The 13,207-nt window shown below is 41.2% G+C and overlaps 1 protein-coding gene across 1 annotated transcript in view; it reads right to left on the bottom strand.

Moving 5' to 3' along the window:
• The window catches only part of LOC141099782 (dynein axonemal heavy chain 5-like), a 587,253-nt gene that overhangs the window by 321,439 nt on the left and 252,607 nt on the right, over positions 1 to 13,207 (bottom strand). Inside the window, exons 37-39 of the mRNA XM_073587845.1 lie at positions 5,603 to 5,869; positions 4,807 to 4,935; positions 2,070 to 2,285 (exon numbers count right to left, since the gene is read on the bottom strand). Coding sequence (XP_073443946.1) covers positions 2,070 to 2,285; positions 4,807 to 4,935; positions 5,603 to 5,869 — 612 coding nt within the window. The remainder of the gene's footprint in view (positions 1 to 2,069; positions 2,286 to 4,806; positions 4,936 to 5,602; positions 5,870 to 13,207) is intronic.

The raw sequence follows: 13,207 nt of genomic DNA, 5'->3' as shown, positions 1-13,207 counted from the left end.
ACCAAATCTGACATATGCGCGGCCCCATAGATTAACAATGGTCCATGCAAAATCTGATGTTATGTTAGCTCACACTTGGAAAATATAGCCATATGTACAAGCCCTCACTCTTATTCATCCTAATCTGGACTACTGAAACTCGCTACTAATAGACCTCCCCTCTTACTAAAGTCTCCCCTCTTCAATATATCCTCAATACAGCAGCCAGGGTCTGATTTCTGTCAAACCACTGCACTGATGCTTCCACCCTGCAAAGTCATTGCATTGGTTGCCCATCCACTAAAGAATGCAACGTAAATTTATCACACACCCACAAAGCTGTCCATAGTTCTGCACCGACCTACATCTTCTCTCTGTCTACCACCCCACTAGTGCTCTCTTTTCTACTAAGAATGTAAGATTAAAATTCTCCAAAATCTCAAACTTCCTCTTATGTCTCCAAGACTTTTCCCATGCTGTGCCAGGTCTCTGGAATGGATTACACCAGACAGACAATCTGGTTAATTCCCAATATCCACAGTTTTAAGCATACCCTAAAATAACATCTTTATAGACTGGCCTATTACCTCACTTCACTAATCTAATTTCTCCCTGTTCTCCCTTCCTAAATTTTCCCCATAATATAATTTTTTCTAACAGATGTTCTTGCACCCTCCACCATGCATTCATTCGACTTTGTATCTGGGCATGTAAAAATACTGGCTGATAACTAGTTCATTCACTTAAAAATAATAATAATCTTTATTTATTATTTATTTGTTCACTTCTACTTGGATACCCTTATTTATTATAATAGTGGTCGGACCATACAATACAAACACTTTTCATCTTCTGTGTTATCCATACTTCCTTATAGATTGTAAACTTGTGAGCAGGGTGCTCCTGCCTCTTGTTTAAAGAGAATCTGTCAGTAGGATCAACCCTCGACAATATGATGTAGATCATAGAAAGTTTAATATAATGATACCTTGATGCCTGTGATCCCAGAGTAATATGCACTTCTCTTATATGTAAATGAGCTGTGAAGATCTATGGGCCAGATACAGATCTCGCCGAGAATTTGCCTCCAGAGCTTATTTTAAATTAAATGGGGTGTTACCAGTGTGAGGCATGTAAGAACTGTGTTACACACCTCTCCTGGGTATTCTGAGGTTTGCTTCCTTCACCTTGGTCAGCTACCCTTTGTTGTGCTTCATGTCGGGTTTTAAAGCTCGCCCAGTGTGACTCATTGACGTCATCTCCATGATCCTATTTAAGACCCATTAGAACACACACGTGTCTTAAGATTGAGATTCAAGACTTAAGTTTGGCGTACTCCACCTTCTGTGCACACTGTGCTGTAACTTGCTTCATTCCTTGCTGATGTCCACTGCTTCCGTACTGCTGCTCCCAAGATTCTTGAGTGTGTCACTTCCCCACTCGCTATCCTGTCCTTTGCACAAATGCCCAGGGTCCGTATACGCATCCGAACCTGCGGCTTAATTGGTCCACTTCAAAAAGGAAGCCTCACAGACGGATTATCTGCTTTCCTTATGCTTGTCTCATACCGGTAATGCCCCCTTTCATTTAAAATACGTTATAGAGGCAGATTCGCAAGGAGATTGAGGTCCGGCCCATAGATCTCAACAGATCATTTCCACATTAAGAAAAATTTAGATTTCTCTAGAATAACACATCAGATCGCATCTATCAAGGTATCATTTTATTCAGCTTCCTATGACCTACATGCCCATATAGATTGATTAGGAGGGTTGATCCTAATGATAGATTCCCTTTAAATTGTAAAATTATTTTTTACTCTGTAATGTAATGTTGTTTGTACAAGTGTCCCCAGAATTATAAAGTGCTGCGGAATGTGTTAGTGCTATATAAATAAAATTATTTAATATTATTAATTCATACCAACCATTATCAGCTGATCACTTGACTTTTTTTTTCCAGAGAAAATCTTATGCAAGCATGTTTCTAAGAATATAGTAGGCACTATTATATTTTATATATATTATATTTTAGATTAAAAAAAGGAATTCATACATATATTAAAACACTCTTTAGTAACAAATTATTACCTTTTTATCAGTCTTGGAAATATTTAGAGCATCTTCAGCATCTCTTGTCCAGATCATTTGAATTCCAAGAAGACCAATCTGTGCTGGGTACATGGCCTGGAAGTCATACAACTTGAAGCCAGAATCACTGATGGCTATGGACGCTTGTCTGATTATAGTGTGCAATGTCTTCTTTACTCCATTCAGGAGAAGACCCAGCCATGTCTCCACATTACCCTAAGCAAAAATATTAACAAAAGTAAACAATGAGCATTCATTTTGTACGTAAAATCCCCAATTCACCAATTGCAGGGTTTTTAAGTTACTTTCATTTTCCTGTGGTTTTAGTTGCTGCTTAAATTCTTTAAAATAAATGCATAAATTTGACGCAAAGTCAAAAATTTTCTCTTTATGTCTTGAACTGTCTTTGTGTAATTTTGGCACCAAAAGTCACATATTGCACAAAGCGGTGCAAAAATTGTGCCAAGATACTGTAGTACTCAAACTACACCAGGTGGGGAATAAAGTGGAGTTGCTGCAAATTTTGGTTTTTTTTTTTTGGTTTTTTTTTTTAAAGTTGCAATTGATTAACCAGGTGAAAACATTTGCTAAGGTACACTCACAAAGTGGAAAAACAAAACAAGAAAAACAGGCCAGCACATAACATAGAATTCAAAAGAGTCGCAAATAGAATAATAAATTGGGTGCAACCAAAAAATAGGTGCAAACCCACAAAACTAGACAAAAACAGGCACAAAAGGTAATGATGAATCAAGGCCATAGTTCTAATACATCCAAATTAGATCTATTGGTGTGCATATGTTATTATAGGGGCACAATTTACAGATTTATCGTTCCAGTCTGTGGTGTAACTAGAGTCCTACCGGCCCTGATGCAAAATTTGGACCAAGGCCTCCACTAGCATATTGGTCAGATGTACTGACCCCTGTAATAATGTCCTCCTTTCTGGCCACTATTCTGTAATAATGTCTGTTATCCTGCTCCCTATCCTGTAATAATGTCCTCCATCCAAGGCTCCTTCCTGTAATAATATTCCTCATCCTGGACTCTTGCTGTAAAAATGTTCCATCTTGTTTCTCTCCTCCAACACATTTAACAAAAAACACAAGATTCTTCTATTGTGTCCTCTCTTCCAGAGCAGCATCCTCTTCTTTCTCTATAGCCAACACGAAGAGCAGGTGGCACATGGCAGGGATATCATGTGCTGCCCGTGACATGCCTGCTGATGTCAGCTATTGGCCTCTGATTGGCCGAAGGCTTGTATATCGATTGCAGTAAAGATTGCGCTGCAGCTGGTGACTCTCTGCACCGCAATATATTATCAGCTGAGTGTGCATCCAATTCAGCTTAAAAACAGCACTGGTGTTGGTGATCCCCCTTACTCCATGGACCAATTGCACCTTCTACAACTGGAACCAGGGGCGTAGCAATTTCAGTTACAGGACTTCCATTTCTTCAGCAGAGATCAGCCCATACGCTTGATTATCTAACAGTATAGAACTACTGTTGTACTAAAAGATGCACCCCCAATAACTTAATTTTCCATAAACCTGGGTAAATGCTTGTGTAGTGTTGTTTAAGTATGTTCAAATACTCCTGATCTTCTCTGGTTTCCAGCACTGTTCCACTCCTCTTCTGAGTCATAGGAATTCAGACCTTCCGGATCAAACTGTGCCCTACGTGACCCTGAAGTGTCTTATACTATATAAGTCCATGGCGCATCAGCACGAGACCCCATACGCTTACTTTGTAAAAGAGACTTGCGGCTCACACATAGAGCGTAATGTAATCCAGGGAGCTTGAATTTCCGTCACGTGACTCAGAAGAGAAGTGGAAAAGCACTGGATACTGGACAAGACTGATCAGAGAGTATGTTAAAACACTGACACTATGCTACACAAACATTTACACAGCTTTAGGGAAAAATAAAGTTATTGGGAGTGCTTCTTTAATCTTAGAAGACATTCAGTTGTATTCAAATTAGGAGAATTTACCAAATAACAAAAAGTGATGTATTTTTGATCCTGTGATGCTCGAGACAAAGCATCAATTTTTAGGTATGTTAGAGCGCTATCTTCAAGTTTTCGACAAATTTATTTCAACTGAACCTTATCAGAATTTACGGTATTTTAGGCTTATGCTGTGCTAAGGTCTATATCAGTGGTTCCCAAACTCCAGTCCTCGCAGACCCCAACAGGTCATGTTTTCAGGATTTCCATAGTGTTACACATGTGAGAAAATTCCTGATGCCTTGATGATACTTCCATCACCTGTGAAATACTAAGGAAATCCTGAATGACCTGTTGGGGTCTGCGAGGACTGGAGTTTGGGAACCACTGGTCTACATTTATATTCCCAACATTGCAAGTTCTCACCCAACCACACAAAGTTGATAACTTACTGATTGGTGGGGGTGTGACCACTGGTACTCTCTATCCAGAGTACTACCCTCTGGATTGGCGATGGTCCCAGTAGTTAAACCCCCACATCGATCAGCAAGTTATAAATGGTTATTAAAAAAAGTTACAAGTTAAGTCAATGTTTTTTTACACAGTAACACAAGACTAGCATAACCACTATAATAAATAATAGCAAAAGTAAACATTTGCTCAGCAAAACTGTTCTGGTCATTATTCATTTTCATATGAAGGATGTGTGGAGACATTGGATTTTGTAATAATATTTAGCTCTGACATTTTCCAATGGATGTTACCAAAATATTTTCACCCAGCCTTACCTGAGCATTCACGGGTTCAATCAAGTTTACTCTTTCTCCTTCTTGGGATTCAAAATATAAAATCTGATCATAGTTTTTCTCATGAAATCCAACTTTATTGACATTGTCAAATAAACTTAGAAGATGAGCCTGAAAAGGCAAAAAGAAATACATGAAAAAAACTAACACTTTCATCAAATGGCACCATGGTGTCACCATAAGAGCTCTAGACTGGCAAAACAACACAGCAGAAGAAATGTATATGTTTACTGCCATCATATTTCCACATATGGAAATTACTACTGACTCTGGGATAGTGGGTGGATACACACATATTATAACTTTTTGCTCTTATTGGCCAGTTTTGCATCCCATCACAACACATGGCACTGAAAAACCTAATAATAATCTATTTACTACATTTTGATTACAGCGATTTGGGACTAACGCGGCTTTTGTATTACTGTATATTTGCTTTTGGCCAATATTTTGCTTCCATAATATACATGATTTTAATGTCAAGAAAATATGGTAGTTATATGAATTTAGAATGCACTCACATAACTACATTACAGTCTATACATGAATTCTTAGGACATGGAGAGGAAAATGGACACATGGAGCTACCGTATATACACTTTGACCAATATCACATATGTTAAAGGCTTTGAATTGATCATTACTATCATTTTGAAATCTACTGGAAAACTGAAATGAAATAATATGCTGTTTCAAGAAATAAAATAAAAAAAACCTAGAAATTGTGTTTTTCAGACGTGTTCAAGAGAAAGATAGAGTGTGAGATACTTCTTGTTACCTGAATGGTGTGTGAATCGGATGCTTGTCCAAGTATCTCCAGAAGGGCAGGATCAGAAACAAAGAAAAACCTGGGGAATACTAATCGCTTCTTTTCCAGGTATCCAGTAAGGGACTTTTGACACATCTCCAGCTGCTCCAATAAATGTGGTAACAATTGTGCCAACGTTTCATCGCCAACACAGCACTGGACTATGTTGGGGGTCTCGTGAGCCCTCTGCATGATTTTCTGCCAAGACTTGTCAATGTTCTGGAACCTCTTGGCTTCCTGAGAATAGAATGTCACAATGTCAGTGACTTCTCAAGGTGATATCATTTGTAATATTAGCAGATAATATACTGATGGACAGCTAATTAAAGTGACAGTTTAATTAAACATGACAACTTTAATTTTGCAACCTGCCAAGAAAATGACAATTAGAGACTTAATGATAGTAATGAGAAACACCTCGGCTTCTTCTAGGTGTCTAAACACACTAGAGAAAGAGGACAGTGCCAAAACTGCTATTTTACTGCATTGCTAGTCATAGATCAAATCTGCCCAGGGCACCATCTTAGGTGTTTCCAGAGGTTTAATGCACCTGAGCTAATGCCAAACCTACACATATACCGCCCCTATCTGGACAGTAAGGTAGATTCATCTCATACGACTTCATAATTTGCATTTATCCTATGCTATAACACTGCACTATTACCTTATTCTATTATTGCCCTCCTAGGAGTCAGAAGTCTGACTTGCCTTAGGAACTAGGATCTGTCAATGAACTGTCTACACCCCTATAGCTACACATTCAATGTGTGTGCTTCTCCTAGTGCTTTTTCCAAACTCTAAATATCTAAGCTATTTAGGTAATCATGCTCCTAAGAAATCAGCCCTAGTGTCTCCAAACATTAAATTACATACATGTCAAATACCTTTAAAAAGAGGAAGCTATGGCACTATAGTAAAATAATTACAGGGATTCTGTCAGCAGGTTTTTGCTATTTAATCTGAGGGCAGCATGAGGTTGGGTCTGAGACCCTGATTTCAGCGATGTGTCACTTATTAGGCTGTATGCTATTGTTTCTATACAATGAGTATTTTGTCAGCAGGAGATTACGACTGTTGGACTAGTTGTTCCTGTGCATCCTGGTAAAACTCCTCCCCATCACTGATTAGCATCTTACTGTCAATTTACAATGTATATAGAAAGCTGTGGTGTGGGCAGGGTTAACTTTGAGATCTGCTACGTGCTACATACTTAATATATTGCTGGAATCAGAGTCTTTTTTCTTACTTTATCCTGCTCTCAAATGGGGTAGCAAAACCTGGTGACAGATCCCCTTTAACTATAATAATAATAATTATTAGTATTAGTTAATCAATGCTAATCAAATCAATCATCCAAGATAAGAATAAGCTGGAATCAACTCTACCAGATATCGCGAGAGGACAAGAGTGATGCTGATTTTGAAAATATCTTTACTAGTCTCTGACAATATAGATACTGTATAAATATTTGAAATTATTTTCAGAATGTTAAATTATTTCAGAATAATTTCAGTAATGACGTGATGACCCGATAGTAAACATTTTGATAAAACTTAGACTATTCCCTTTTCCCTTTAAATGTCTCTTATTTTGACTGATTATTTCGGTTACAGATTTCTCATCACTATCAAAAAGCCTTATTAAACTGCAAAGGTCAGGCACGATCCCAGTAGATTCAGCTCCAGCCTTTGGATATACATATGAGCTCTGAAGAAAAAAAAGCAAAGCTTGTACCAGAAGGCATGTCACTCTGATCTTACAGGACACTGCTGGATAAGTCAGGCCATTATAACAAAATCAATCATGTGAGTCATGATATGCACGAGGATGTCAGATTCGGCTCCCTCCGCTGTACAAGGCGCATCCACGCCAATGTCCATTTCCATATATTCATAGTCTCCAGGTAGAATAATAGTGACACGGAGAAATATTCATATTGCTACATCCTACACTTATTTTGGATATTATGAACATTTTCTAAAATAAGACTCATAATAATATGTATTAACGAAAGGCCATTACATGTTTCAGATATTATCATCTGTACATACAGATATATTATAGATGCAGTAACCAAGGCAATATATGTCACGCCTGACAATCACTGGCACAAGGGACATCTTGCCTTGGTCCAGCATGGTGTCGTGGGACGTCCCTACCGAGAGAACATATGTGACCATGCCTACCATGCATTTTTCTTTTGCTGTCTTTTACCATTCCCCCTATGGGCTCTTCTACCGATCTATCAATTTACTGTCACCACACAGTCATTTTCTCTATTGATCCGCCTTCCATCTTGCTTATAAATTGGTTTGCTTTTCAAGTGACAAGCCATTCAGCCATCTGCAGAACCAGGGCTGCCTTTCACTATATTGTACGTTACATTTAAATTTAGTAGTACGATTTTCCGTGACATTTACAGCTATATATTGTTTTGGGAAAATAGTTTAGAGAGTAACTGTCATTTTAATTTTTATGTCATAAATCAATAATACACATGAAAATAATCAGCTATGTAATATATCTTATCAGCAAAACCTGCTTCTTTCTCTCCTCAAATTGATCAATCATCAAAATTCTAAATTTGAGGTAAAAACTGAATTAAGACAGACTTTCCCATTACTGAGATAGGAGATGGCAGGTAATATGGATCCGATTCAATGTACACAGGAAAAGGAGGAGCTAGAGGCTGAGCTCCTCCCACCTCCTATGCACATAGAATCCCAAACCTAACGGCAAAGAATGGAAAAAAATGCAATTTATTTATTTTATTATTTTTATCTAACTAAGGGGATGATAAAGGGGGGTTAAATTTACTATTTTTTTTATTTTTATCACTGTGATAGGGTCTATCACAGTGATCATTATGAACCAATAGGAAAAATCTCCTATTGTTGCTGGGTACCGGCTGACAGATCTCGGCAGACGCACTCAGCATCCGCCTGCCATTTTCTTCCAGGAAGATGACGTGGAGTGCTGGGGGACAGAGCAGGAGGGTCCGGGGATGGTGGAGGTACCAAGGGGGCTTAGGTAACCCCATTTCTCTCTCCTCTGATATGTTAGATCATATGAGAGGAGAGAGAAATGAATGGAAAAATCTGACTCTTTTGTGATCGCTGTTATTCGGTGAATAACGGCAATCACGTGACTGAGGACGTTAAAAACCGATCCGAATCATGTTCTCTGGGGTCTCAGCTACCCCCGGTTGCCAAGACCCTGAAGAATTTCCAATGCTAGTGGGCGCTATACATTTATTTCTCAGCACCGTTAAAAAGCGGCGGTGAGGAATAAGTATCCTTAACTGCCACCATTGAAAGGCATATCGACGTTGGTTAAGGGGTTAATACAGGTTTTAACTCAGAATTGAGAATTTTGATAATGAATGACCACTTCTGGCAGAGAAAGATGATTTCGTGAAATAAAAATAAAAACGACAGTCACGCTTTACGATTTTTGCTTATGGGGCTGTAAATATATTAATCACAATGCCAATTCTTGAAGCTTGTTGACATACATTATTAATATGTGCAATTAGTTATACTCATTTAAATAACAAGTTGAATAGTTATCTACCGCATTAACAAAACTGATCCAGCTATTTATGGAGGGCGTATGAAATCCTTTCAGCCACTTTGCACTTACATTTAGATTTAAGCAAAAAGTTTCACACTACCCTGGTTCATGAGATCATATGACCTAGTAAGTGCAAGGCGCAGAAAAGACTGCCATGGCCAAGCTGCAACAAATGATCAGACTGGACTCCAGAACAGGGCAATTCAAAACTTACTGTCATGTTATCAGCAAAATATTACTCTTAAAATAAGCCCAAAACTTAAGGAACCTTAGGCTATTTTCTTGCCATTCAGATCGGGCCAATTTACTTGGTTTGCTATACTTAAAGACCATCTACCAAATTTTTCATGTTGAACTAGACACATACAATGTAATAGCCAATGCAAAGCAGAATAAAACATTTTTTTTTAATTTTATTTCGCCTCTCCATTGTAGAGACATGACCAAAGTATTTGGCACCCAAACAGTTAAAAAAAAAAAAAAATGAAGTCCAAGTGTGCATTACCAGAGAGATTTCACTGGGTGCGTGCACTTCTTCCTCTTTCTGATGCTGACCAATCATGATCAGGCAACAGCACACTGGGGAAAAAGAACACGCCCCCACAATAGAATTGACAAACAGTCATCTCTCCTCCTTTGAGCACAGAAGACCGGAGTGTGATTTGCTGGCAGCTTTCATCTCTCGCAGTCTCATTACAAACACTTTTAGTAGCTCTCTGCTCAGAGAGATGCAAGCTCTGCCAATCATAAGCAGGCATCCACATACAAGGGGGAAAGAACACACTTCTACTTTAGCTTAGAAAAGGCTATGTATGAGATATAGTGACAGAATTTGGTGTGTGTGTGTGTAGGGGGGGAGCAGTACAGCAGAGTTGGCAGTATTACACTTTGGCATTAGTAATGTGCATTTGGTCATGCCAATTAAGCTTATTTGAATCTGACAGAAGAGCTACTAGAAGTGTTTATAATGAGCACTGAACCTCCTCCACACTTAATGTTAGAGAGGAGCCCTGAAAACTGTCAGTAACATAACACAGTAACATAGTTTTGAAGGCTGAAGGAAGACCTTATGTCCATCTAGTTCAGCCTATTTTTAGAGCAGCTGTTCTGCATTATCACACTCAGGTCTGCTGTGCTCTAACACATGTCATTACTCCGCAGTGAGGAGAGCACACTGTTCATCAGAGCTAATGTGGGGTTGTGCTCTTCTTTCTCCAGTGTGCTGTGCTATGCTTATGATTCGCCAGATTCAGAAAAAGAAAGAAGTACACACCCCTAGTGAAATCTTTCTGGCAATACACACTTTAACTTAAAAAAAAAATACTGTTTATGCGCCAAATACTTTCATAGCTAATATCTCTGCAAAATGGACCTGCTGGGACTGCTCTGATATCTTGATATTCAGGCTCTATTTTTAAAGGGGTTGTCCAAGCCTAAGACACTGTCACGCGGGGCTTAGGACAACTAAGGCAGAAATACCCGGGGCCCCTGTGGTGTCCCTTTCACTAGGGGAAACCCTGTCTGACCCTCAACCCAGGGTTTTTGCTGAAGGTGCAAATGCCTGAGCCTCCACCCTTTCCTTATCTCCTGCTCAGCCCTGCACTTAACCCTCCACCCTCCACCCAGTGAGGAGACACACCACCAAAGCTCCCACACAAATAAGACAGACAGGGAGAACTTAAACTGCACTGCGCCGCACACACACAGGAATATACAGTAATGTGAACAGGGCACAACTAAACACAAATATGGGAAGGAGAAAGGATAACGACGGATCATACGACACCAGATACGAATCTCTCTCTCTGCAACACCTCCACTCCAGACCGGAACCACTTGGTATGAAAACACAAGCTATAATCGGCGACGCCCATATGCCAGTATGACTATTTAAAGACCGTGGGCGTGACTAACCTTCCAACCTGGTCTCCAGCAGGATTAACCCCCGAGAGCCTGAATATCAAGCCGGCGCCACTGAGGCTATAGTGGCTGGAGGTGGAACTACCTCTGCCTGCCGAACGCTGTGGTGTGAACAGCGTCCGACATGACAGTACCCAGTCTTCTACGAGGGACCCCAGGGCCCTCAAGACTCATAGGACCTGGCTTGTCCGGATGACGACGGTGAAAAGAACTGACCAGCCGATCCGCATGTATGTCTGAGGCTGGAACCCAAGACCTCTCCTCCGGACCATACCCCCGCCAGTGCACCAAATACTGAAGAGTACGGCGTACTACTCGAGAATCCACTACCTTGGCGACCTCGAACTCTAAATTGCCATCCACCATGACTGGAGGTGGCATCGGCGTCGTGTCCACCAAGCCTACCACCTTTTTCAATAAAGCCCTGTGAAAAACGTTATGTATTTTGTACACCGCAGGAAGTTCCAACCGATAAGCCACTGGGTTAATGATGGCAGAAATCCTAAAAGGCCCAATAAACCTTGGACCCAGTTTTAAAGAAGGAATTTTGAGTTTTATGTTCTTCGTAGCTAACCACACTCATTCACCCACACACAGGTCCGGACCTGGCACGCGTCTACTGTCAGCCACCCGTTTGTACCTGGCACTCATGCTCAACAAACGCTGTTTCACCCGCCTCCAGACTGATGACAATTGGGCTCCTAGCTGATCCTCCTCCGGCACACCCCCGGAGTCACCCTGACGTAAGGTACAAAACTGAGGATGTTGACCATACACACAAAAGAATGGAGACTCTCCTGATGACTCTTGGCGGTGATTATTTAACGCGAATTCGGCCAGAGGAAGGAAAGTAGACCACTCCTCCTGGTTGGCGGACACAAAACATCGTAAATACTGTTCTAGATTTTGGTTCATGCGCTCAGTTTGTCCATTAGACTGTGGATGAAACGCCGATGAATGTGACAACTTGATCCCCAACCTTGAGCAAAAAGCTTTCCAAAACCTTGCCACAAATTGCGTACCCCTATCAGATACTATGTCAGATGGTACTCCGTGGAGTCTGACCACCTCCTTCACAAATACCTGAGCCAACGTCTTAGCATTGGGCAAAGAAGACAACGCCACAAAATGCGCCATCTTTGAAAAACGGTCAACCACCACCAGGATGACCGTGTTCCCTGCCGAGGCTAGCAAGTCAGTGATAAAATCCATGGAGATTTCTGTCCATGGCCTATTGGGTACCCCCAGAGGCTGTAGCGTGCCAGCAGGACGGGTTCGGGGTGACTTAGCCCTAGCGCACGTGATGCAAGCTGCCACGTACGAGACCACGTCCTGCCGGATTTTGGGCCACCAGAAACGACGCGATACCAGCTCTAAGGTGCCCTTCACCCCTGGATGACCAGCCAGTACCGAATTGTGGTGTTCCTTCAACACCTTAAGCCGAAGATGCAGGGGTACAAATGATTTGTTGGCGGGAAGTCCTGGTGGTACCTCCTCTTGGGCCTCGGCAATCTCCGCCTCTACCTCCGTCGTGAGAGCCGAGACCACTACCCCTTTCTGGAAGATGGGTACCGGCTCTTCCCGAGGTTCTCCCCCCGGAAAACACCTAGACAAAGCATCCACCTTGGTGTTTTTAGCCCCGGGACGGTACGTCACAAGAAAATTGAAACGAGTAAAAAACAATGCCCAGCGAGCCTGCCTAGGAGACAGACGCTTGGCCGACTCCAGATAGAGCAGATTCTTATGGTCGGTGATAACTGTGACCTGGTGAGACGCCCCCTCCAAGAAGTGTCGCCATTCCTCAAAAGCCAGTTTGATGGCCAACAACTCCCTGTTGCCGATATCATAATTCCGTTCGGCCGGCGACAGCTTCTTGGAGAAGTAGGCGCATGGATGCATCTCGCTCAAGGACGAGCCTTGAGACAGTACTGCCCCCACTCCCACCTCCGACGCATCAACCTCTACCACAAAAGGTTTAGACACGTCTGGTTGCACCAGAATGGGGGCTGAAGCAAAACTATTCAGACGCTCAAATGCACGTATAGCCACCTCAGGCCAGTTCGCCAGATCGGCACCCTTTTT

Source organism: Dendrobates tinctorius, unplaced genomic scaffold, assembly GCF_039654945.1.
Source record: "Dendrobates tinctorius isolate UK_male_01 unplaced genomic scaffold, ASM3965494v1 ptg000102l, whole genome shotgun sequence".
In the NCBI taxonomy this organism is placed as follows: domain Eukaryota; kingdom Metazoa; phylum Chordata; class Amphibia; order Anura; family Dendrobatidae; genus Dendrobates; species Dendrobates tinctorius.
The sequence above is the reverse complement of the archived record's forward strand: the minus strand, read 5'-3'. Positions and strand labels throughout refer to the sequence as shown.